The sequence below is a fragment of the Physella acuta genome, unplaced genomic scaffold (genome assembly GCF_028476545.2).
Source record: "Physella acuta isolate Inbredline_101_S28 unplaced genomic scaffold, ASM2847654v3 ptg001409l, whole genome shotgun sequence".
Lineage (NCBI taxonomy): Eukaryota > Metazoa > Mollusca > Gastropoda > Physidae > Physella > Physella acuta.
This window is the reverse complement of record NW_026732924.1, coordinates 91,322-118,641: the sequence shown is the minus strand read 5'-3', so window position 1 is coordinate 118,641 and position 27,320 is coordinate 91,322. Positions and strand designations below refer to the sequence as shown.

The following is a 27,320-nucleotide window of genomic DNA, read 5'->3' as shown; positions in this document are numbered from 1 at the left end:
GAGCTTTTTAAGGGGAAAAAACTTTTCAAAGACTGACAACTCACAGTGTGTGTGTATGGGTTAGTCATAACAGCTTCTTCCACATACAGTTGTATAATAAAAATAATAAAGACAAGTATGAAAGTAACTTAAATGGGTTATCAAATAATCAATATAAAAATAAATTCTAGTTGCATATAAACAGAAATTTTTTTTTCATCACAAAAAACAACAGCAAAAACCAATAGGCCAACCAACAAAAAATGGGTTTCTTTTTATAATGACACATAACAGAAAGACAACTGGTAAAACCAGGGGAAAACATACAAGTTAATGCATCCAAATGTTTATAAATCACCAGGCAGTTATAAAATATAAAGACTAAAAAAGAATGGCAGCTATCAAAATATAAAACGTTATTCTTCTTTCTATAACTCACAACCAGTTGATGGTTGTAGACTTACTTCAACACTTTGAGAATGACAGATTTAATTTAATTTCAAATAGTAAAAAGTGCATATTTTTAAAAAAATGAGATTTTGTACATAAAACATGTACATAAATGTTGAAAGAAATAGTTTTAGCAGAATGTAAATTGTAAACAAACAAAGGACAACAACTCCAATCTACAGAACTAGTTTGTCTACCATCAGGCCAGTACTTTGTTGAACTCTCTCCACAGTGAATGGGGCAACTGAAAGGTTTGAAAGCCAAAAGTTAAAACAGAAATAATTTTACACAAGTTCTGGATATAGCTGAGATCAGGGACTGTTCTGTGTCAATTATCTACTTGATGCATACTTCTACAGAGAGCAGTTAAAGGTTTTTTTTAACACTCAGTGCTTTCTTTTACTCATACTAAGAAGGGTTATGCCTGTCAACCCAAGTCCTTCCAGCTCAGGACATTATTAAAAAAAGACCTGTCAACCATGACCTGTCAACCCAGGACCTGCCAGGAACTTCTGGATCAGGACCTTTTGAACCAGGAACTTCCATTTCAGGACCCTCAGGACCTTTCAGCTCAGGACCTTTTGAACCAGGACCTGCCAACCCAATACCTCCCAAAATTCTTCTAGCTCACGAAGGTCCAAATTTACCTACCTGTAGGCAAAAAGTCTGTGGAACCAAACAAATCATGACGAGCAGACTGGACAGCAAGTTTGTTAGCTAGCAGGGCACCAACAGACAGAGAGATGGGCGGTTCACCAACAGCTGGAATAGATGTTTATATTTACAGTATTTTATAATGACATGTCATTTTTTTTATACTCACACATTTTTTATATTGAAACATCATTTTTATACTAACACATCATTTTTTTTTCTGACTCATCATTTTTTTTTATACTGACACTTGTTTTTACGGACACATCATTTTTTTATACTGATGCATTATCGTAAAAGTCTAAGATAAGACTGTTCAAAGTTACATACACAAAAAGTAAGTATTTTAAATTACAAACTTTCAATTCCGTAAAATTATTTTTAAATTTTAAACTTTCATTAGTGTAAAATTATATTTTTATTTTTCTGTTCCTATAACAAAAAATATTTACCTTTAGAGCTTCGGATTCCTGAAGGGTTTGGGGTATCAGGCAAGAGATGGATTCTCCAGTCTATTGGAATATCTTTGCTTGTTGGCGGCTTATACTCCTGGCAATGGTCAGTTTTGATTAATGTAGGATTTTTTTTAATCTTAATTTGGCCTAACAAAAAAATTAGTTGCTATTACTCAAGGAATGTTTTAAAATTTAGAATTTTAAAATATAGAATTTTTAAATAAAATCTTAATATGGCCCAACAAAAACATTAGTAGCTATAAATCTAAGAATGTTTTAAAATATAGAATTTTAAAAATCTTAATTTGGCTCTACAAAAAAATTAGTGGCTATAAATCTAAGAATGTTTTAAAAGTTAGAATTTTAAAAATCTTTATTTGGCCCAAAAAAAAAAAGAGTTGCTATAAAGCTAGGCAAGTTTGAAGTTATAAATGAAACAATAAACCAGTATCATACCCATGTTCCATCATTGAGTATCCTGCCTGTATCTGCATTAAAGACGATGTCTTCAGACATGTAGGCCCCTAGACCCATCAAGAACGCACCTTCCACTTGCCCAATGTCAATCATTGGATTTAAACTGAAATTTTTAAAAAGAATTTCTTAGCATGTCTTGTTTATTTCTACTAAATTTACGGTACAAAATGTTTAAACGTTACCTTTTTGCAGTTAGCAAGTCCATACTGCTTTCAATCGCAGTAGGTGAAGTAGAGTGTCACACTTACCTTTCTCCAAAGTCAGCCATGATGTCCACTCTCCTGATCTGAGACTCGCCAGTTAGGATGTCCACTTCACTCTCAATCACAGCAGCACAGTAGGTGAAGTATTGGTAAATCTTCTCACACTTTGCAGGCACAAAGCTTTAAAAAGACAGGTGACAATTTAAGTCCTGTGATATTCTGCTAATGGCATCAATTTTCTGCAGCTCCTGACTTTCAATTTAATTATTAATGAGCTGAGATTTAGTTTAACTTATGATTTCATTTTCATTAATCTGTAGTTTACAGGGAAAAAAAATGTTATGGAAAGACTTTGTAAGGATTTTTTTGGTACGATTTTGTTTATGGGAAGAATTTGTTTTCAATTGTGAATGAATTTAAGTTACATTTTAGCATTGTTTGATTTGACTAAATGTAAAGTTCCCTTTTGAACCTGGCTGTTCATAGGACAAGTGAATTAGAGTTCACCTGTTTCTGTGACCTCAGAATATGAAGTAATAGTGTGGCCAGCAATGTGCCCAACCTCTTTTACTTTCGATAATGTGTTTTTTACTATAAAAATATAATTTTGAAAGTACTCACGTGTGTTGTGCAGATAAATCTATATTATTTTGAAGACACTTCTTGCACAGTTCCTTCCAGCTTGCATCAGGGAACTTCTCTCTGATTGGCTGCATTCTCAGCTTCAGGATATTACTGGCTTCAACTGCTGCCTGGGAAATTTAAAATTCCGGAATTTAAAGTACAATAACATATACAAAACAATATATTAACTTTGAGATGTGAGAGAGTTGTACCTGCATGGACACCTCACTAGCAATACTCCCACCAGACACCATGCTGTTGGGGGTGATGATGGTTTGGTTTGGTCGAACTTTGATGCTCTCAATAGGCACTCCCAAAACATGAGCCACACCCTGTGCAACCTATACAATGATCAAAAGGTTCTTTTAAGAATTGAAAACAGGTGAAAGGAAAAGTTTTAAAAATATGGAACTATAATGATATTTAAATCAACTGTTGCAGAAAAGCTTGAAATACACTTCCTTGTTAAATGTAGAATAATTAGAAGACTTTCTTACCAGTTGGTGTCAATTTTTATTATAAGCCTACATTTTTTTAAACAAACTACAATTAAAACACATTTGCCAGTTTAATCGATAATAAAACACAAGTTGACAAGTAAAAAACAATGCAGAAAAGACATTTCCCAAAAGTGTTATTCATATTAAACATATGTATCTAATTACGTAATGTACAGGGTTAAATCACCTTAGTATATAGACCTTGACCCATTTCCACGCCCCCTTGGCTGACTGTGACAGTTCCATCTGTAGCAAATATGGCCACATGTGAAGTCTGTCCAGCAAAGTGGGATATTCCATATTTGCTGGTGGTCATTGTGATGCCTCGCTTCTTCCAAAGGTTTTCCTAGGTAGTGCCAGAATTAGATGAGCATTTTCATGTTAAAAGATAAAAACACACCAATGTCAAATAAAAACTTTTACATAACTTTGTCAATGGCCTACACACAATTTTTTTTTATTTGTAGCAAAATTTATTTTTAACCAAATTTGCAAAGTAAAATCTGTATTTATTTTTATAAGTTATACAGAGGAATATCTATATGTTGCCTGATTTTTTCCTCACAAAGCTCTTGTCTATCTGGCAACTGTTTTAAAGCTGAATCAACACAACCTCCCAGACATGTTTGTATGAGATGAATGCCAGATTTTTTTAAATGTTAGAGCAAGTACCTGGTTAAAGGCATCCACCTGCCTCATCCTCCCTTCTACCTCAGCAGTGTCCTTGAGACGTCTCCACAGATCCCTTAAGGTACAGTTGGTCATTGGGTGGCCAAACAGGTCAGTCTGGTCAGGGGGAAAAGTTACTATTTTACATGGTGCATTGAAAATATAGGCCAAAATTAATAGGTCCAGTATTAGTTTTCTATATAGAAAAACAGTATTTTGATTTAAAATATTTTAAGTTTTTTTTTATGATTAAAGAACTAGTGAATAGTGAGTAAACATAGTAGAAAGTAATGGTCTGCACAAGGTAGCAATCTTCAGTTAATGTAGCCATACTACCCCTATATAAATCACTGTTTAGTATCAGTCTTTATACACAATAGAAATAGAACCATTAAACTTAACTGCTAACACTAAACATGACTAATCCTGGGCTAAACATGAAGACTAAACCTAAGCATATAACATATTCTTCAACCCAAAACTAAAGCTAACCTAAAACTTAATCACTGATTACTAAAATTCAATTCCGTTAAATCTAACATTTTACCTGACACTAGGCTTTATCCTACCTATAACCATCACCACCACACTATAATATGGCATGGCTACTTTCTTATATTCAAGTCATCAAGAACCACCACAGTCAAATATACCACTAGCTCCTAATTAACCATGGGACGGAGTGGTCTAGCGGTAGAGAGTTGGACTGCTAACCCGTTAGTCTCGAGATCGAATCCGGGTTCAAGTCAGTAGACCGTCCCTGAGTCCACCCAACTCTGATGGGTACCTAACTTACGTTAGGGAAAGTAAAGGCGGCTGGGCATAAGGCTGACCACACTATCCATTCATATGCCGAGGTCACAGAAACAAGTTAACTCTACTTCACTTGCCCTATAGACCGTCAGGTTTGAAAGGGAAAATTTACTTTACTTTTACTAATTAACCAGTACTAGATCAGTAAGAGTTGGTCGACATGTTATTATTTTAAAAGATTCCACAACAGACCTGCTCCCTCTCATACAAGTTGATCTCCTTGACGAGGATGGGGTGTCTGTTCACAGACCTGGCCACATGTTCCATGATGGTCTCAATGATAAACGCAGCGGGCACAGAACCTGAAAATCAAAGTTTCACAACTACACTCCACATGCTCAAATGTTTTTTTCACAACTACACTCCACATGCTCAAATGTTTTTTTTAATAAATGTGCAAAACACCATTCTCTTACAAACTCAAATCTGGCACAGATAGTTTGATTTAATGTTTCAGTGGAGTACTCAGTGATATAGCAAGGATTTAGTAAAAATAGAAGTCCATGGGGGTTCAAACATCCGTCTTACACCCCCTGCCTACAACACTGTCCTCACTTTATTGTGTCCTTGCTTTTCGGTGAAAAATATTTTCCAGATAATTTCATTTGACAAAAAGATACAGAACATGAATGATTCTGGTAGTCTAGATCTGAGGCCTTGATGCCAAAATTCAGGAACACAATTAACATTTGCCTTACCTGGGGCCCTGACAGGGGACATGGCTTGTTTGTTTGTCATCATGGCATGTGGCTTGATTTTCCAGTGTGGCACATGGTAGCCTAAATTAGATTTTCAAATATTAGCTAATTGTTTTTTAGCTCAACTTTGTGTAATATTTCATTATCTAAACCACCAAAAATGTTTTACTTAATTAAATTTTACTTGTCACTAAACATTTGATAACAGTAGAGAATTTAGCTAAACTGGTTGCGTTTGAATAAAGTTTAAACTAGTCTATTAGGTAAAAAAGTCATGTGAAATGTTCTATCAATAACACATTCATATCAATGAAACAGCAAGGATAATGTCAGCTCTATGACAGGACCTACCCATATCAATGAAACAGCATGAATAATGTCAGCTCTATGGTAGGACCTACCCATATCAATGAAACAGTATGGATAATGTCAACTCTATTAGGACCTACCCATATCAATGAAACAGCATGGATAATGTCAACTCTATTAGGACCTACCCATATCAATGAAACAGTATGGATAATGTCAGCTCTATTAGGACCTACCCATATCAATGAAACAGTATGGATAATGTCAACTCTATTAGGACCTACCCATATCAATGAAACAGCATGGATAATGTCAGCTCTATGACAGGACCTACCCATATCAATGAAACAGTATGGATAATGTCAACTCTATTAGGACCTACCCATATCAATGAAACAGCAAGGATAATGTCAGCTCTATTAGGACCTACCCATATCAACGAACAGCACGGATAATGTCAGCTCTATTAGGACCTACCCATATCAACGAACAGCACGGATAATGTCAGCTCTATTAGGACCTACCCATATCAATGAAGTGGATAACATGGCCAATGTCTGAAGCTCTATCGCTGTTATGGCCGACATCAAAATACAAATCCATTTCTATCACCTGGACGTCACCAACATCACTGAACCCAATCTGGAAATGTCAGACCAATAAATCTCTAAAGATAATAATCAATTAAATTAAATTTTAAAAAATGGCTGGTTGCATTGATGTAAATTGATGATTACAATTCTTTAATAAATATATAATGTTACGGTTTAGATGGTCAGTAATGGAGTTGAGTTACCATACCTTGTACTTTGACAACAAAGGAGCTCTCTTGCCAAGAAGTCTCATATTAGTTGACAGATCTAGGGACATTCTCACTGGTCTGAAAAATAATTTTTTTTTTAACTATACAATTGTGAAATGTACAATGCTGGTTTATTTCTATAAAAAACAATGAAAATCTACATTTTTTATTTTAATTATAAAATATAAAATATTTAATTTATTAACTATTAATTGTGAAAATATTGTATTCCAACTGTAAAATATGAAATCAAAACACTCCATTATTTTTTAATATGATATATTAACATTTTATTGCAATGTGTCCAGTAAAACATTTTGAAGAAAGTTAGTACTTAACTTAAAAAAAAACAAATCAACAGAGGTTAATAAAAGTTTAGCATAAATATGTGCAACAAATGCCCAAATATCAGGCACACACCTGCCAGATAAGAAAGCTCCAAGTGTAACAGCAGTTGACACAGCACAAGAATCCCAGGCCTTGCCACCAAACCCTCCACCAACCCTTGGTACAGTCACATTTATGCTGTGGAAAAAATGTTTTTAAAAAGGCTTTCTTCGGCTTTTATACAGATATTTCTTTAAATTGTGTGTACATTTTAATAAAAAATAAGAAATGTGAATAAATTTGGTAGCATGGAAGACAACAAAGATGTCTGCTCACTGGAAGCGTAAATAAAATAATAAAATTACTAATGAGAGTTTAATAAACTGACAAGTTCACTGGCCTTCCAATTATAAAATTACTAATGAGAGTTAAATAACTCACAAGGTCATTGGCCTTCCAATAATAAAATTACTAATGAGAGTTCAGAAACTCACAAGTTCATTGGTTTTCCAATGATATCAGCAGCAGCATGTTGGCTCATATCAGCATATTGTGTAGAACAGTACAGGTCTATACCATCTTCAGATGGGACCCCTAATGACACCTGGAAGATCAATATTTATACAAGACTTGTAGATTACATTTTGTGTTATAATACACTGTGAAACTTTGAGTCTAATGCTGATGCTACTTGATTTTTTTCAGCGCTCTTCACTGTCAATTAAACAATGGCTGAACCAACCAAAAAACCACACAATCTCACTGACCTATATTGTACTTGTTAATTGCTCAAAGTTTTATATTTTTTGACAGCTCCACTTCTCAGTCCTAATTAAAACCTAATTAAAAAACTTACCCTCTAATTAACCCTACAATAAAACCTGCTGACCTGAGTCTCCAGGTAAAAGTGGTACTGTGAGCCCATTCTGCATTCACCTTCAACAGTTTTGTCCACAGTTGACCAGGTTTCTTAAGACACAGAACACAAAATAGATAATAAGAAGCTTTCTATAATAACATTCATTAACATCTAGATCTAACGAGTTAGAGAACCTAACCATCTCTAGATCTAACAAGTTAGAGAACCTAACTAACTGAGTTCATTTACATTTAGATCTAACAAGTTAGAGAACCCTACCATCTCTAGATCTAACAAGTTAGAGAACCCTACCATCTCTAGATCTAACAAGTTAGAGAACCTAACTAACTGAGTTCATTTACATTTAGATCTAACAAGTTAGAGAACCCTACCATCTCTAGATCTAACAAGTTAGAGAACCTAACTAACTGAGTTCATTTACATTTAGATCTAACAAGTTAGAGAACCCTACCATCTCTAGATCTAACAAGTTAGAGAACCTAACTAACTGAGTTTATTTACATTTAGATCTAACAAGTTAGAGAACCCTACCATCTCTAGATCTAACAAGTTAGAGAACCTAACTAACTGAGTTCATTTACATTTAGATCTAACAAGTTAGAGAACCCTACCATCTCTAGATCTAACAAGTTAGAGAACCTAACTAACTGAGTTCATTTACATCTAGATCTAACAAGTTAGAGAACCCTACCATCTCTAGATCTAACAAGTTAGATAACCTAACCAACTGAGTTAATTAACATCTAGATCTAACAAGTTAGAGAACCCTACTATCTCTAGATCTAACAAGTTAGAGAACCTAACCAACTGAGTTAATTAACATCTAGATCTAACAAGTTAGAGACACTCACCGTCAGGATTCCCAGCCACAAAGTCCTTCAAATCTGCAGAAAATTCTTTGCCTTGGGCTATACTTTCCTCTATACTTAAAACTGGTTTCTGGATGTTGGAGTAGGTAACCTTGACCTTCTTGACAGCAGCATTAGCTAGGCTTTGAGATTCTGTAACAGAGATCAATTGTAGTCAGTGTTACATTTGGGTGTAGACATGTAACAATACAGAAACACTTTACGCTGTTCAGAGATTTAGATAATGTATTCATGGGTACAATTCTGAACACATCCAAAATAGTATTAATAAAACAAAAATTTAAATAATTATGCACCATAGCATTATAAAACTGAACCTTTTTTTTAAATATGCTAACAGCTATCTAATAGCAAATGAAAATTGAAACTATATTTGATTACTGTTGGGCTTAACAAGGTATTACTTAAAAGGCAATTAGCAAACATAAAAATTTAAAAGGAGATTAGCAAACATAAAAATATTTTACCAGCTACAATCATTCCAAGGGCTTGACCACTGAAGGAGATATCTTTAGTAGCAAATACCTGATGGGTAGAAAAAAACAGTCCATTTGATCTTAAGAGTACATCTCTAATCTACTAGATGCATCATTAACACCGGGGAAAATATGACCACAATAAAGTGACACTACATCTCTACACAGTTTGATTAGATTTAAATGAGAAAAAAAGACTAAGTTAATTAAAAATGTAACAGTATCTCTAAAGCTCCTTATTTAGAGGACAGTTTGAGCCACAAATAAACATACATCGAAAAGAAAAATAGTTTTTCTGAAAGCTCCTTGTATATTTCTCACACACTGCCATATATAATTTATAAATTAAGTTATTTATATTTTTCTCAAATATTTCTTATCAAAGTTAATTATATTTTTTCTGAAAATATTTTATATGTACGTTGATTATATTTTTCTCCAATATTTCTTTATTTACATTAATCATATTTGTGGTATAAATATATAAATTAAACATATAAACAGATACATAAAAAACAAAACAAAATAATGTAATTCCCATTGTTTGTATTATATCTAAACTAACCTCTATAGGTGTGAAAGTAAAGATTCCACTAGGTAAATAATTGTTGGTTCCACCTTCAGGGATGTCTTTAGCTGAATAAAAACCCACAACTCCAGGCAGGCTCTGCTCAATCAGAAATATTTTTGTACAACAAACTTCACTAAAAAACTTTTCTAAAACATCATATCCAAAATATTATAGTAAGAGAAAAATGGCCCGTTGAGGAAGGATACAACGGGTGCTAGGTTGATAGTGCTGTCTATTTTCTCGGTACTTTAATTTATACAAAATATAGTCATAGGCATATCCCTAAACCATGCACCTGATCTCATTCATGAAAAAAGTTGCATTTAGAGTTTCTTGCAAGGCAACTCTACTTGGGAAAAGCGGGCTTCGCCCCCCCTCCCCCCCCCCCCCCCCCCCCCCAACACACACACACTCCAAAACATGTCTACCGTCCCATTCAACGAAATATAATTATATACTTTTTCCAGTGTCCGCCCCCTCCCAGAAAATTCTACCCCCGCCCCCGAAAATTTCAAGTACTCCCACCCCTCTCCGGGGAGGAAAAAGTCTGAAAGAAACAGTGATCGCATTTGTAGATCATACAAACTAAAGGAAGAATCTGGGCGGGGCTTCGCCCCTACCGGAAGAGATGCTTGAAGAAAAAAACTGCACGCTAAACACTTTTTAGATTAGAAAAAGTTCCCCCATCCGGGGCGGAAAAAGTCTGAAAGAAACACTGGTGTCGAGCTTAGCCACTACCCGAAGAATTGCATTAAAGAAATTGCAAGAAAACCACTTTTTAGATTAGACACATTAATTAGGCGGTAATTTTATTATAGAGTATCGATGAATAAATTTCTTTTGAGTTAGGGAGGGGGGGGGGGGGGGGGGGGGGGGCTCAGACGTTCTTACGCGGGGGTGGGGCTTCGCCCCTACCCGAAGAATTGTATGAATGAAACTCTTCACGCAAACCACTTAGATTAGACAAAATTGCATTTTTATTCAATGTTTACTCGAGAATCAATGACGTCATATTACTGTGTGCACTCTCCGGCTTGATATTATTTTCTACTCTATGACGTCATATTTCGCCAGCCGCTTTACTGTGAAAGTTTTTAATTTGCTTGTGTTTTCTCTAGAGCATTCTTGTCAGACAGATAGATAGATACATAGATAGATAGATAGATAGATAGATAGATAGATACATAGACAGACAGCGAAACTATTATTATAGACAACAAACTGCATAGAAAAACTTTTTTAATACAAAATAACTAAAATATTTAAGTACAACTAACAAAATAAAATATTACTAATACAATATTAGTTTATTAGTATTATTTCAGATTGGATACTCAATAGGGCAGATGAAGTAGAGTTCACCTGTTTCAGTTACTTCAGTATATGAATGGATAGTGTGGTTAGTTCTATGCATTGCCACTTTTACTTTCCCTAATTAAGTCAGGTACCCATTAGAGCTGGGTGAACTCAGGGACTTCTTACTGACTCATGTGTGGGAACTGACCTCAAACTTTTAGAATTGAGCAGATGTGCACTAATTCAATATTAAGTCAACAAAATAAATATTACTTCGTGTAAAACAAAATTATTAAAATGAAAATTTTTTTTTTAAATTAGCTGATGCCCTAATAAAACTATTTTGCTAACATATTCTAATAAAAAAAAAAAATAAAACCACATGCAACATTTTGAGCCAACTCACCAGAGCTTCAGTAGCATCAATAGATTCCAGTGTGGCAGGCCCATAGTCTGAGAGAACAAAGGCTGCACACAACTCATGCTGGTAGCTGGGGATGTCATTCACAAACATTGCCTCCCCTGATGCCTGAAACAGACATTTCAAATATAGATAAGTGTATGTCACAAACATTACCTCCCCTGACGCCTGAAACAGACATTTAAATAATATAAACCAGTGTCATTCATTAACATTGCCTCCCCTGATGCCTGAAACAGACATTTCAAATATAGATAAACCAGTGTAGGTCACAAACATTGCTTCCCCTGATGCCTGAAACAGACATTTTAAATATAGATAAACCAGTGTAGGTCACAAACATTGCTTCCCCTGATGCCTGAAACAGACATTTTAAATATAGATAAACCAGTGTATGTCACAAGCATTGCTTCCCCTGACGCCTGCAACAGTTGTTTAAATTATAAATAAATCAGTTTCAATGTGACCCATTTTATTGTGTTACAGCTTGCAAACTTTAAAAAATAATTGTTTGAAATAATTATATTTTTTTTTAAATTAATTTTTTACCTGCAATGGGGCTGTCAGCTTTGGCATAGCTTTTTTCAAAGGAAATTCAGTCTTCATTTCCTGATAAGTTTGTAGGCCTGAAGAAATGGGGCGATGTAGGTAGTCAGTTCCAGACCGTAGTTTTGGATTGGTTGTATTGTAGATACCAAGAAGTACCTGGTAATAAACAGATTAATTAATAATTAATTTGATTGATACACAGGTGTTTGTCACACGGATGAAATGTTTGCTTAATGTTATTCTAATCTCATGATTAATTAAGTTCTGCCTAATTTGTTGCTGTTGACTAATCATAAAAAAATAATGCAGATAAATTAAAACACCTTGTACAACAAGTTCCCTGACAACTCTTTTCTATATTTGGGGGATGCCAGGAGTGGGTCCAGCTCAGGGTCCAGTTCACTGGCCAAAACCTGAAGGGCCTCTGGTGGATGAGGAATTTAAAATTTTAAAAAATTATTTAAAGAACTAGTAGGCTATAGAAGGTTTTTTTTAACATCTTTAACATGTTTACTAGAACTAGAAAGGAATTAAAAAACAAATTTTCAATGCTTAATCAAATATATTAAAATGTCAACAAACAGCACTGTTACTAAGCTATAGATCTAGATGTTTGTTTATAACTAAATAAGAAGGGTACAAAAATGAAAACAGTAGTTTGTTTTGTTGAGAGTTATTTACCTTTAACAACATCATTTGAAAGTGTTTTATTTGTTAAAAAGTCTTCAGTTTTGACAGCATGCACCTGTGGATCACATTAAAAATTGGTGGCATAAAGAATAATAAACCTACTAAAAGTAATCAATGGTCATAGAATATATGTTTAGCGTTAGATTTTTTTGTTTCAACCCTATACCAGTCTGAAAATGAATCAACTATCCAGCTGGTCTGGATATTAATGGGTAAGGTTTTTAAAAAATCTCTTTAAGTGTGCTATTATGTTTAGAAATTATCTTATCAAATAAGTACTACTATATTTTCTAATTTCTAAGTAAAGAATTATTTTATAAAAAGTTTTTATGAATTCTTACAGTTTGAGCATTAATCCCTCCAAACACAAGAGATGGCCGTCCTTTAATGTCACGTCCTTCTGCAGGTATTCTAAAGGCAGCATTCACATAGGCATGTGCATTCTGGTGTTTGAAAACAACACATTTATTAATCAAGAAACAATACTTCACAATCCTCTAATTAAAACACTCAATTATATAACAAAACTTAACGATTCTCTAAGTTATTTATAAAGCTGACAAAACCAGGACAGACAGACCTGCCACCTGGGAGTGATCTTAAAAGACTTGAACACATTGCTTTCTGGTAACTGTGGCAACTCCACAGCCAACAAAACCTGGCCAGACATCTTCACACTTAAAAAGTCTACCAGAGAGTGCTTGCTGGTTTCCCCAGAGAGGGAATCTGTAAAGTAATCCACATATTAAAACAGTGGTATACTTCACACTAAAGTCTATTAGAGTGTGCTTGCTAGTTTCACTAGAGAGGGAATCTGTAAAGTAATCCTCAAATTAAAACAGTGGTATACTTCACACTAAAGTCTATCAGAGAGTGCTTGCTAGTTTCACTAGAGAGGGAATCTGTAGAGCAATCCACACATTAAAACAGTGGCATACTTCACACTTTTCTATCAGAGACTGTTTGCTAGTTTCCCCAGAGACCATCTGTATGATCAATCATTGCCAATGGGTAATATAATAATAGGCTATATATAAGGACAGAACAAGTGAAAATAATGTTAGCTAAATTTATGCACAATTTTATGCTAAATTTAACTGATATTTAGCCAGATTTAGAAAAATATCTAATTATTGCATTCCATGTGACAAGTATTTAGATTGTGACGGTGTGAGAGGGTCGTTAGTTAAATTATTTCTACTCCATGTTGACTTCTTTAATGCCAGACGGTCAAGACTTGTAGTAATGTAATGTGAGTATATTGGCTCCTACCATATATGTAGACTTGGGCCCCCAGACACTCAAACAGAGTGTAGATATCAGAGGGGAATTCTGGGTGGTTGTATTTGATCATCAAGTTCCCACCAACAGTACCAGCCTGTTAAACAGAAACAATGTAAGAAAATATAACAGCATATTTGGATAAGCAGTAAACTTTTTTTTTATTTTTTTGCTAGTGTAGAAACAAGTGTCAATCTGGCCCTATGCTCATTGGAGAGCCATAAGTAATATAAAGATAATATTAGCAATTAATTTTATTAGTGGCTAGATCATGAAATGATGATGCATGAAATATACTTAATCTTACTTAAATAAACAGTTCTATTGGTAATGATATTAAATAACTCAGAATTTACTGTTACAAGTATTCAGTTTCAGATGATTTTTTAATAGGTTTTTTTAGAGGTTGAAGCGAATCTAAGAATATTTTAGAGTACTCACATTCCTGACCATGACGTTAGCAATAAATTTGAAATGTCTATGCAGGGCTGTGAAGTACTTGTATCCAGGCAGGTCTTGGCTGGCTTTTAGTTTACTCATGAAACTGGTCAGACTTGTGGCTACACCAACTTTAAAACTCTCTCCCAGCTGAGGACCCATCAAGTGCTACTTGAATCATTTTTTTATACATTCTTACATTTGTATTAATTGTAAACAAAACTGGTACATTTATTTATAATTTTTAATTAGTGGACTTTGAGTGATAAAATATTGTCTAGCTAGCCCTGTCTTTAACTGGAAGTATTCAGCTAGCATTTGTTATATGGCTACCCCGGCCATTTAATGGAAGAGGGTGGTTGGGTGATTGAGCCTGAGTGATAGCCAGAAGGCCTGAGTTTGGATCTTTGTTTAAACTCAAGATTTAAGGACATCCCTGAGTCCACACAGTTCCATTGGGTACCTGACTTTGGTTACTATTACCCCAGAAAAATGGGTTGACCAAAATTAAATCCTACCAATACAGCAACTGAACAATTCAACTTATCCAAAACTAAATTTCAGCACATAATATTTAAGATTCAACTGTAATTTATAATTTCCATATGTTCTCCATTAAAACTAGCGTAACTCTTTATTAACTCACCTCTATGGTATAGAGTTCAGTCACTCTGTGTAAATCTACATACACATCAAAAGGCCCTTCTTGCTTAAAGATTCCTTTAATAGAAGATAAAACAAATTTTACTAAGAATTTAGATATGGCAAAATCAAGAAGATAATTAGCTTCAAATGTTGAACATAATCAAGAAGATAATTAGCTTTAAATGTTGAAACAATTAAAATACCTGCAGCTGTGTTGCCCAGCAACAGTTTCACTTTTTTCTCTGCATTCAGTTTAAGAATTGACCCAAGTTCAGTCAGTGATGTTGGTCTACAAATATAAACAATAAGTTGTGTAGCGAAGTGGAGTCATAACATGTGTGATCCTATTCATTGATTTATACTCATGTTTTAAAACTTAAAAAAAAAAATTAACAATTAACCATCATTACCTGTACCACTTGACTCCACTGACATCTATATCCAAACATCTGTCTCCTCCCTTGTTGCCATGACTACCAGTACACACCTCTCCAGTTTTTGGGCACAGCTTTTTGTTCAGGTCCTATAAAAAATGTGCCATATGGTTAAAATAGCTAACAACACATCCAGTTACAATAATTATTAATTAATTATTTTTTTGAAATATCTAAACTCTACTTCAGAGAAGAGAAAGGTTAATTTTTTGAAAATGTTATTTTGTGTAAATAATATGGGCCAAAATAAAAATGGAAGGATTCTAAAATATTCATAGCATAAAAAGTTTACCTCAATATCAATGGGTTTAGCTTGAGGTATGCTACCATCAGAGGCAAAAGATTTCATAGCATCTAAGATGGGCCTGTACCCAGTGCATCGACACATGTTGCCATCAAAGTTGTCCTCGATTTCCTGGGCTGAGATGGTGGGGTTTTGGTGCAAGAGGCTGTGGGGGTGGGGGAGGGGTCAAATCAATGGTCAAGTTCACTCTGTTGGAATTATCTCTGGAAGGGTTACTTTATAATTTAAGTGCAAACATTGTTTGTACTTAACTAGCTGACTTACCCATACATGTTCATCACCATACCAGGTGTACAATAGCCGCACTGTGTACCATTGAATTCAGCAACCCTCTTCTGGATGGGATGAAACCCAGACTTCTGACCTCCAATACCTTCCACTGTGCTGACCTGCCAACCATCCACTGTATATAGGGGAGTCAGGCACTGAAATTACAAGAAAAAATTGGAGGGCCTATATGGAAAGTTCATAAGAGTAATGGTAAAATAAAGCTCTGCTAGACTGTATTTTTTTAATCACTTGCCAACTATGACTTTTCCAATAAATAGGGGTGTTTTACAGTTAGTAATCAAGCAGTATTTGAGTTATGGTTGGTGCTGAAGTTTAAAAGTGAAGTTTTTGTGACACTTTGTAGTTTAGCCAACTGCTAGCAGTACAACACAACCCTTATTTAAGTAGTTAGCCTAACACCATGGACATAGCAGTGGTTCTTAACCTTTTTGGAGGTACCGAACCCCACCAGTTTCATTTGCACATTCACCGAGCCCTTCTTAATAGTTCTATCTTCTGCAATGACTAAACAAAACCCTTGAGGTTCAATCAAACCCAGGTTAAGAACCACTGGTCTACAGTCATTCTGGGAACTTAAGCTAGTTTCTCCAACTAGTCTTGTGTGATCCGTCACTGGGGCCCCTTCAGATTTCACCATCATACAGCAGTACAAAAACTAAACTACCCTAACACTAAAAGACGTGGCTGGAGGTGTGTACTCACTGACTGAACGCTGTAGGTCTCAAGCTTGTCTGTGCCAGGCTTTAAGTGGGTCACAGCCACAGCGCAGCAGCCACAGCCAGCCTCCCGACACATGACCTTGGTGCCCTTTAACCCTGCCACTTCCCTGAGGTAGTCATTGAGTGAGGTGGACACAGCAAATGTGTTGGGGACTGTTGAGAAGATCAAGTTAGAAATGGCATTTATTCTAAGCCCTTCCAATAGGAATAGGAAGACAATCATTTTTTTTTAAAATTAGGCTGTATAACTCTCTCTTGTAAGAGTTTAAGTTTGTAATGCCTTTAAAAAAAAGATACCTTTCTGCTCTTCTCCATTGATATAAAACACAATGTCACTTGCTCTGAAACAAAATAAAAACAATGAAGAACTCTTTTATAATAAAGTAATAATTTTCTAAGAAATGGGCAAATTAGTCCATTTTGAAACACCCAACACACACCAGCACCTCCCCCTCCCTCCCACCCCACCTGACCATCCCCTCCCCTTCAACCAGGACATACCCATGCATGTAACAACAAGGTGTATGTCTAGGGCCACATTATACTCTTTAGCCTCTACCCCAACATCATGTTATATTACAGGCCTCGCTATTCTATTCTATACTATATCTATAGGGTATTGTATTTTAGTAGCCTGTTAAGATAGGTTAGTTTAAATCATTTATATTAATTCAGTATGGTAGGCTTATATTAAAGGGCTAACTAGATAGTGTATGGCGTTATTTTATTCAATATTATATTACATTTTGATATTTTAGTATAGCTTATGCCTAATTCAGCAATTGTATACTATAGTTATTTAACTATTAGTACTAGTAGTATATAGTGATAGTTTAAGTAGGCTTATATATAAGAGGCCTATATAGACCAGTGGGTTATAGGCATTACTTACCATAGCCTAAGTTATTCATGTGTAGGCAGAATTATGTAACTGAACTAATCTAATAACTACTGATAATAAAATGAAAACTGTAACAACTAACAATACCAATAACTTAACAACAGCACATATTGACATAGGCCTAATTGTCAATTAACTCATTGTTAATTAATATAGACAAATTGTAATAGCTAGATAGTCTACAGACTATAGAGTTTTATAGAGGGCCTTGCTTCTATGCTGTAAATATATACTATAGACTCAAGCAGTTTAATATTAATAGGCCTATAAATCAGAGGTGTCGCAGGGCGGGGGGGGGGGGGGGTGTGGGCGGGGTGAGGACCGCACCAGGTCCACACCATTTTGGGGGGTGACACCAAGACAAAAAAAAATTGCAAGATATATCTAATAAATATGTTTTTTGCCTTGCCAGTCCAATGAATGGTTAATTAGAGTTAAAAAGAACTTTTAAGTACACAATCACAACAAGGGAGGGGTGGGTGACGTAAACATGCAATCTATAGAGAAAAAAAATGCTACGCCCATCTGTATTAACTAACGAATATAGATAAACATGAGTATTAAATGTGAACACTTTAAAGCTTTTAAACTGCAAAATTTACAGAGAAAAATAAGAGGGGGGGGGTTGACACAATGTGCCGCACCGGGTGATACCCGACCTAGTGAGACCACTGCTATATATATAGGCTATATAGGCTACAGTATTAGTATTACTAACTAGCTCAGAGGCGTAGCTAGGGCGGGGCGAGAGGGGGGGGGGGGGTGCGGACCTCACCAGGTGACACCATTTGGGGGGGGGGGGGGGTGACACCAATGTAAAAGTAGCAGAATATATATAGAAAATAAAAGATCCTTCCGTTTAAATTAATGATTAATTTTAATTGAATTGTATTTTAAGAGCAAATTTGATAAATCCCGATAAGGGTGTGGGGGGGGGGGGGGGGGGAACCATGTAGTGAACTTGCTAACTATAGAGAAAACATTGCTACATCCAGCTGTGTTAATAACAGACTACAAATAAACATCCTTACTATTATTATCCTTGCAAAGTGTAGACCTCTCAAAGGACAAGGGGGGGGGGGGGGGGGGTGACACCAATGTTCACATCTAGATTCTAGATCTAGAATTCTAGATCGAGGACACTAGCTGCTGCACGGGGTGACACCCGACCTAGCAACGTCACTGAACTAAATCTGTGTACGTGTGTAACAGTAGCGTACGCAGGGGGGGAGCATTTTCAGCAAAGTGGCGCCTTTTTGGAAACTTTTTAAACTCAAAGTTTTAAACAATATTTGTTAAAAAAATATTTTTGGTCGGCACATCTAAGTAAATCACAAGATTTCTTTTTACACGCAGCAATTAAGCATAAATGTACTAGTCTAGTAGTGTCTACGTTTACAACACGTATTAACAGCTGCATCAGTTTGCCATTCTAAAAATAACCATTACGATGCATTGCAATGTTTAAAAAACCTCTACGGTAGTACCACTTGGCAAGAGGGGTGTTACGTTTAAGGCAACTGTATAATGTATTTGCTTACGAATAATTTAATTAGAAAATGTTATACATAAAACTTCACACATAATTACTTTATATATACAGTTTGAATCGTGTGATTAATTAAAAAAAATTACAATACAGAAACAAATACAACTGATGTGGCATCTCTATTTAAATTTACTTATAAGCAAACTGTGTAGTGGTGGGGAAATTTTGACAAGTAGTAGTGATTACGATTACAAATTATATGAAACAGTTACAAACCCCCTCCCGTTACAAACCCCCTCCCCATGTACCCCTATGTAAAAAAAAATATTGTCATAATACTACTGCTACTTATTTAAATCTATTTCTGTAATATATATTTGTGTAATATATATTTGTGTAATATATATGTATGTTTAGAACAGTCATCTAAAAACTGACGCTATGTTCACTCTGAGTTGGTTATCCCCCCCCCCCCCCCACACACACCTCACCACCACAATTGTGTAGAGCGACATTAATGTCACACCTAGGTATACACTGGGTTGGAAAATTGACCTAAAGTGAACGGACAGTGGTGAATGAAGTTGAACCCACCCCCCTCCAACCCACCCCGAACTGATCTGTTAAGTACATGTAGAAAAACGCGTAATGATGTACCAAAGTACCATGCCGCCAGAAAATTAGTTTTTTAAACGTAAAACTCTGTGAATATTGTTTTTGCAATTACCAGTAAAAAGGTGTGTGATCAATACAGTGATCTAACCCATACCTATCACTATGTTAAAAAATTATCTTTAAAGAACACAAAAAAGCAGTAGTTAATTAAAAAATATGATATTAACTAAAAGACCAATATTTAGTCAAGCGTAGGCTGTTATTCCGAATGTTTTTTTAATATACCGAAAAGCGTGGTTTTATACCAACTCTGATTTTAAAAACTTTCATTATGCTGCGATACCTTAGCATTTATGATGACAATATATTAAATTCTGATTATAGACAAAAACATTTTGTAAACACGAATAGTGTTAAACAATTTCATTATATTCTAAAGTCATTATTTATTTGTTTTGACATTTATAATTAAATGTGTAGATATATACATATTTATATTAGGAGAGTGATTATTTCCCCTATTTCACTTGTCTTTTAAATAATTTCACAGGAATTATTATGTAAGACATTTTTTTACAAGAATTACAAAACAGATTGTGTTACGTTCATCGTTTTTGGTTGTAGTGTATATATATATATATATACATATATATATATATATATATACATATATATATATATATATATATATACATATATATATACATATATATATACATATATATATATATATATATATATATATATATACATATATATATACATATATATATATATATATATATATATATATATATATATATATATATATATATATATATATATATATATATATATATATATATATATATATATATATATATATATATATATATATATATATATATATATATATATAAATATACATATTTTGTTTAGATTGATACAATTTTTTGTTTTGTCGGCCTACATTGTGTGTTTTTTCTTATTTCTTCAGAGTGCTACTTTCAATTTTTTTTACATCATAGCGAAGTAATGACATACAGCTAGTATATATATATATATATATATATATATATATATATATATATATATATATATATATATATATATATATATATATATATATATATATATATATATATATATATATATATATATATATAATACACGCATATAGAAACGTGTTAAAAATTCGGCGCCTTTTTTTTGCTCTTTTCGCTCCCCCTACAACGAAAACCTGGATACGCCTCTGGTGTGTAATTATGTTACTATTATTAATATTAAGTTATTAACTACAGCAGACCGAAGTATTTTAGTGTTAACACAGCAGCCTACATCATACAAAAACGTAAACATTAAAAAAAAAAGTAAAAACAAAAACGCAAGAAGTGAGAGCCTAACTCAAATATCATCAACTAATCATAGACTTGCATATAGATCTAGATCTAGATCTAATTAAACAAGAGTAGGCCTATTTTCCCATTGTATTATTGTAACGATAATCATGTAATGTAGATCTAGGACCTAGGTCTACAATACGTCAATACTAATACTAGTCAATAGCATAATAATCTGGATCTAAGATTCTAATCTAGAGTAAGTCTACATCTTACTTTGCAGAAGCCATATGATATTATTCAAGCAGTCGACAGCAGTCTGAGGACAGGTCAAAATCTAGATCTAAAAATGTCACTAGATAGATCTAGATCGAATCCTTTTTGCAGTCTAGAAGTAGAAATCCAACTCGATCAAACGACCCGTGCTTATCAGGTTCAAGGTTCTTGTTATACAACAAGCAGTCGTTTAAAGTTTAAACGCGTTCGTTCTTTGGTCCAGATATGCACGTTTATTTTTATTAGGCCCACAGCTTAAAAAGTTGTGCTGTTTATAAAGTAATTCTTTTATTGAAAACTTCGGTGCTTCGTAACGCGAGCTTAATAATAATAATATGTCTACAATACACAAGGCCTAGATCGATCATTTAACGGTTTTAACCTCAGCCTAGGCCCAGCAGCCAACTGTTATGTCAATAAATCGGGTAGTGTTGCGGTAGATAACTTTGAGTAAGAGAATCCAGTTTTTAAAAAACCGTCGACGTATAGTTATTCAAACACAAAACGCAGAGATCCAGAACTTTTTAAAGGTCATTGAACAAGATGGGAAGGGGCGAGCAGCATTGTCGCGTTAATGTAGCTAACAATGGTGCCCTGTCAAAACGGCCCGGGACAAATCGGCCCCGTCAAAACGGCCCCGTTAATACGACCCCGTCAAATCGACTCCCGACAAACCGACCCCGTCAAAATAGCCCCGTCAAAAGGGCCCCGACTTATTGGCTCCCGTCAAATGGGCTCCCGTCATATTGACTTGCGACATATAGGCTCCCGACAAATGGGCTCCCGATATTTAGTCTCCCGACAAATGGACTCCCGACATATTAACCCCTGACAAATAGGCTCAGGACATATTGGCTCCCGACAAAGCGGCTCCCGACATATTGGCTCCCGACATAAGGGCTCAAGACAAATGGGCTCCCGGCAAATGGGCTCACGACATTTTGGCTCCCGGCAATTGGGCTCGCGACATATTGGCTTTTGACAAAATGACTCCCGACATATTGGCTCCAGAAAAATGAATGATATGACCACTATTGGCATAAAAGTAACCATTGTGTCCTACCTCCAATACCACCATAACCTCTTTTTAATGCCCGAATGAAATTATTTTTTTCATGAACCAACATTAATTCACAAACAAATCGAGCCCTTAACAGCTAAATTCCACCAATTCTAAAGTTTTGATAATGTTTACAACAGAAAAGATCTGTTGCTTAAAAGCGAGCACAGAAGTGTAAATGTATGATATACATGATGTTAACATGATAACAGCATTTTGTTTTGATAACCTACAAGCACAGTGGCGTAGCGAGGTCGGGTGTCACCCGGTGCGGCACTTAATGGTGTCATCCCCCCCCCCCCAGAGGCGTTGCGACCCTTCCCGGGGACAAACTTTCAAGTTTTCGATTTGCACCCCCCCCCCCAAACTTTAGATTTGCACCCCCCCCCCCTCAACTTTTTCTCTATATATTTTGCTATTTTTTGCCTTGGTGTCACCCCCCTAAATGGTGTCACCCGTTGCGGTCCGCACCCCCCCCCCCCCCCCGCCTCGCCTTCGCTACGCCTCTGCGTTAGGCTACAGAGGAGTTAAACGAAGAGATCAACTTCTACTTACGATGGATATTTTTTAATATATAAATATTCTGAAGGCAACATTTTGTATTTTATATGTCCTGATTATGTATTTATACTATATTATTATGATTGCCTACTACTGCTAAAAAGTTTATTTATAGGCTGATTCTATCAATGTCTTGCACGACAAAGTGATGTCGCCTGCAGTGTTATTATAACGATTGGGCTCTGTTTGACCCACAAACACTGAATCCCACTGCCGAAACGGTGGGGGGGGGGGGCTTTTTGGAACTTTTAACCTTTTTCTTTTTTAAAATTATTTATATGTAACAAATATTAAAATTCCATTGTAAAAGTTTTAATTTTTTATGAGGGAAAAGGGCCCCTATGTGCCTTGGGCCCCCATGCCTTGCTTACGCTAGCTTTACGGTAGCTACGCCACTGTGTCAGTGGTCCTTTTGTCTGGAGCCAAATTGACAGGAGCCTTTTTGTCGGGAGCCAAAATGACGCTAGCCTATTTGTCGGGAGTCGTAATGACGGGGGCCGTTTTGTGGAGAAACTAAATGGCGGGAGCCTATTTGTCGGGAGTCGTAATGACGGGGGCCGTTTTGTGGAAAAAACTAAATGACGGGAGACTATATGTCGGGAGCCAAAATGACGGGAGCCTATTTGTCAGGAGCCTTATTGACTGGAGCCCTTTTGTCGGGAGCCTATATAACGGGAGCCTATTTGTCGGTAGCCTAAATGACGGGAGCCTATTTGTCGGGAGTCTATATGACGGGGTCCATATGTCGCTGGCCTTTTTGACGGGGCCGATTTGACGGGGGTCGTTTTGACGGGGTCGTTTTGTCGGGGTCGTTTTGACGGGGCCGTTTCGTCATTGGCCGAATTGACGCCGCACGGCTACATTTGATGCGGCTCATCCTAGCGGTGAAGTGACTGTAGGGCTACCACATGTTGCTGCACAATGACCAACGTACCACGCTAAATTAAATGAGACGACAACAGGTCGATATATTGGGATATAATAAAGCGCATAGGTTTTAATTAATTTATCCACTTATGGCGTCAACATGGAGGAGGGGGGGGGGAGGTCCGATAAAAAAAATTGGACTCGTGGGGGGGGGGGGGGGGGGGAGGGGGATCGGGTCCATGTGGATGTATACAGTGGCGTAGCGAGGTCGGGTGTCACCCGGTGCGGCACTTAATGGTGTCACCCCCCCCCCCAGAGGCGTAGCGACTCCTCCCGGGGACAAACTTTCAAAATTTCGATTTGCACCCCCCCCTCAAACTTTCGATTTGCCCCTCCCCCCCTCAAACTTTCGATTTGCACCCCCCCCCCTCAAGTTTTTCTCAATATATTTTGCTATTTTTTGCCTTGGTGTCACCCCCTTAAATGGTGTCACCCGGTGAGGTCCGCACCCCACGCCCCCCCCCCCCCTCGCTACGCCCCTGGATGTATACAAAGTTAATTTGAGAATCCTTACCTTCTGCCTAGGCCTACAGCTAAATCAAAATATGTAATGCGTTTGTTATGATCGGGTTTAAAAGTGAGAATGAAAAAAAAACCAGCTCAGATAAATCATGCTGGTATATATATTATAGTCTATAGGCCTATCTATTTATTGGACGAATTAGAATGCTAGGTCAGGGGTCGGCAACCTTTTCAGACAGAAGAGCCAAAAGTTACAATTTACAAAATTTCCAAGCTTTTAAAGAGCCACTAACATTTTTATTTTAATATTATGATCTTTGATTAGGATTAGGTATATATATATATATATATATATATATATATATATATATATATATATATATATATATATATATATATGTATATATATATATATATATATACATCAATGTATGTAGTACAGTGGCGTAGCCAGGATCGTCTCAAGGGGGGGGTTCCAATTTTTACCCGGGGACAAACTTTCGATTTGCACCCCCCCCCTCAAACTTTCGATTTGCACCCCCCCTCAAACTTTCGATTTGCACCCCCCCCTCAAACTTTCGATTTGCACCCCCCCCCCCCTCAAACTTTCGATTTGCACCCCCCCCCTCAAACTTTCGATTTGCACCCCCCCTCAAACTTTCGATTTGCACCCCCCCTCAAACTTTCGATTTGCACCCCCCCCCCCTCAAACTTTCGATTTGCACCCCCCCCCTCAAACTTTCGATTTGCACCCCCCCCCCCCCTCAAACTTTCGATTTGCACCCCCCCTCATACTTTTTATATATACCGAGGGGTCTATGGGGGGGGTTATGACCCCCCCTAACCCCCCCCTGCCTACGCCACTGATGTAGTATGTAAGTGTGTGTGTGTGTGTGTGTGTCTGTTTGTCTTTTATTCATTACTATACATTTCATCATCCGGTCGTCATGAAACTTTAGGAAGCTGTTGAGAATACTCATGGGGAGATATTTGCGAAATTAAATGTCAAATTCGAGTGTTTAATGTTTATATTTATTATTATATCGTTCATTACCGAGTATTGCAGTCTTGGCTTTTCTAGTGACTCCAAAATGGTAAGCACTTCAAATTAAAATTAATGTTGATTAGACTTAAGAGATGTAAGGTTATTATTGAATTAAAATATATTAAATTTAATGTAACAACAAAAAAAAAATTTAAAAAAATAATCTATCTATCTATATATATAATTCTCTTCTGGGAGACTTTAGAAAACAAGCTGCAAGCTCGCCTTGCAGTCCCCTCTCTTCCTCTCTATCACTACCACCCCCCACCCCCCACATGGTCTGGTGAGTTGTGGTCACGCTAATGTTTATAAACATAGAGCCGGGTTTAGTGACGGCTATTAGGGGCAGATAATTTAGTTTGAAACGATTTTAAACTTAGAGGAGGTAACTAAGAGGAGGCTGCTTTCACCGGGGGGGGGGGGGTGTAGGGTAGGGTTTGGGGGAAGGGGGGGTTAGTGTTTTAAAGCAAATATTTTCAGTGCAGCATTGGTACTGTCGAATTCACAAATTATGAATTACTGAGAAGTAGAAAATAAAACAACAAAATAGCGGCGTATGATACGCCGCGGGTCGGCTCGTATATAAAATTCTCTTCTGGGAGCCGTTAGAAAACAAGCTGCAAGCGCCTCCTTGCAGTCCCCTCTCTATCACTATCACTACCACCCCCCACCCCACCCCCACATTGTCTGGTGAGCTGTGGTCACGCTGTTTACATTTTACAATCATAGAGACGGGTTTGGTGACGGCTATTAGGGGCAGATAATTTAGTTTGAAACGATTTTAAACTTAGAGGAGGTAACTAAGAGGAGGCTGCTTTCACGTGGGGTGGGGGGGGGGGGGAAGGGGGGGTTTAGTGTTTTTAAGCAAATATTTTCAGTGGCAGCATTGGTACTGTCGAATTCACATATTATAAATTACCGAAAAGTAGAAAAAAATAACTAAATAGCGGCGTATGATACGCAGCGGGTCGGCTCGTTATTATTATTTGTGCATGGAGCTGAAGAGCCGCACCTCGAAATCAAAAGAGCCGCATGCGGCTCGCGAGCCGCAGGTTGCCGACCCCCTGTGCTAGGTCTAACTACAGGAAATAATAATTTAATACGTGTGTCTAAGTTTTTAAAAAGATATTATATTTAATAGGAATATATATATATATATATATATATATATATATATATATATAATATATATATATATATATATATATATATATATATATATATATATATATACATGAGGCCTATAACTCCCATTCCCCTACCCCTCACCTGCTTACGCCACTGCAGGTCTGTATGACTTATGGGTAACAATGTTCTCTCACCCCCCCCCCCCCCCTCCGCGTTCCTAACGAGTGGCTATATGAGTGTTCTATATGAAGAGCTCTATTGTGATCTGCCTTGTCGAACATCTGGTATCGAAACATCCATATGACACAATTGTTTACTGTTGATATGACACGTGTCTACACACCCCTCTTTGTGCTCGTGTGTGTGTTTGTGTGTGTGTTTGTGTGTGTTGCACAAAGTCACTGGCGTCCCCTAGGTCGGGTGTCATTTCTGCATATTTTGCAATTTTTTTTTTGCCTCGGTGTCACCCCCTTAAATGGTGTCACCCGGTGCGGTCCGCACCCCCGACCCGCCCTCGCTACGCCTCTGTCAGCACATTTCTCTCTGCGGTCGTGTGAAGTGTCAGAGTTCAGCACACATTTGTAACTGTGTACTCAGTGTGTACCTACTATAATAACAGACATTACTCATTATGTACACAATAACAGACAGTATTCCGCGTGCACACAATTACAGACATTATGTATGACAATAGATGGGGTGATGGGGGCGGG

General features: G+C 36.4%; 1 protein-coding gene across 1 annotated transcript; it reads right to left on the bottom strand.

Moving 5' to 3' along the window:
- Positions 1–507: 507 nt before the first annotated feature.
- LOC131927489 (uncharacterized) lies at positions 508–21,803 on the bottom strand. Its single transcript, XM_059283158.1, has 35 exons — positions 21,425–21,803; positions 17,122–17,165; positions 16,808–16,977; positions 16,079–16,239; positions 15,803–15,959; positions 15,487–15,599; positions 15,280–15,365; positions 15,078–15,151; positions 14,435–14,581; positions 13,985–14,090; positions 13,293–13,438; positions 13,054–13,155; positions 12,704–12,767; positions 12,346–12,446; positions 12,023–12,178; positions 11,459–11,581; positions 9,751–9,852; positions 9,177–9,234; positions 8,692–8,841; positions 7,850–7,929; positions 7,455–7,564; positions 7,054–7,158; positions 6,633–6,711; positions 6,356–6,473; positions 5,523–5,603; positions 5,017–5,126; positions 4,015–4,128; positions 3,530–3,688; positions 3,055–3,183; positions 2,840–2,970; positions 2,264–2,398; positions 1,995–2,118; positions 1,536–1,632; positions 1,081–1,191; positions 508–673 (listed from the first exon to the last, which is right to left on the bottom strand). The coding sequence occupies exons 1-35, from the start codon at positions 21,436–21,438 to the stop codon at positions 606–608; spliced, it is 3,825 nt and encodes a 1,274-aa protein (XP_059139141.1). The 5' UTR covers positions 21,439–21,803; the 3' UTR covers positions 508–605.
- Between the last annotated feature and the right edge of the window lie 5,517 nt (positions 21,804–27,320).

Bases quoted from the DNA above. Each gene is read 5' to 3' on its own strand.
- LOC131927489 (XM_059283158.1), bottom strand. The intron at 13,439-13,984 runs GTAGGAGCCAAT...ATTACTTTACAG, and splicing joins GGCCCAAGTCTACATATATG to ATTCCCTCTCTGGGGAAACC. The intron at 2,119-2,263 runs GTAAGTGTGACA...TAAAAATTTCAG, and splicing joins ATGGCTGACTTTGGAGAAAG to TTTAAATCCAATGATTGACA.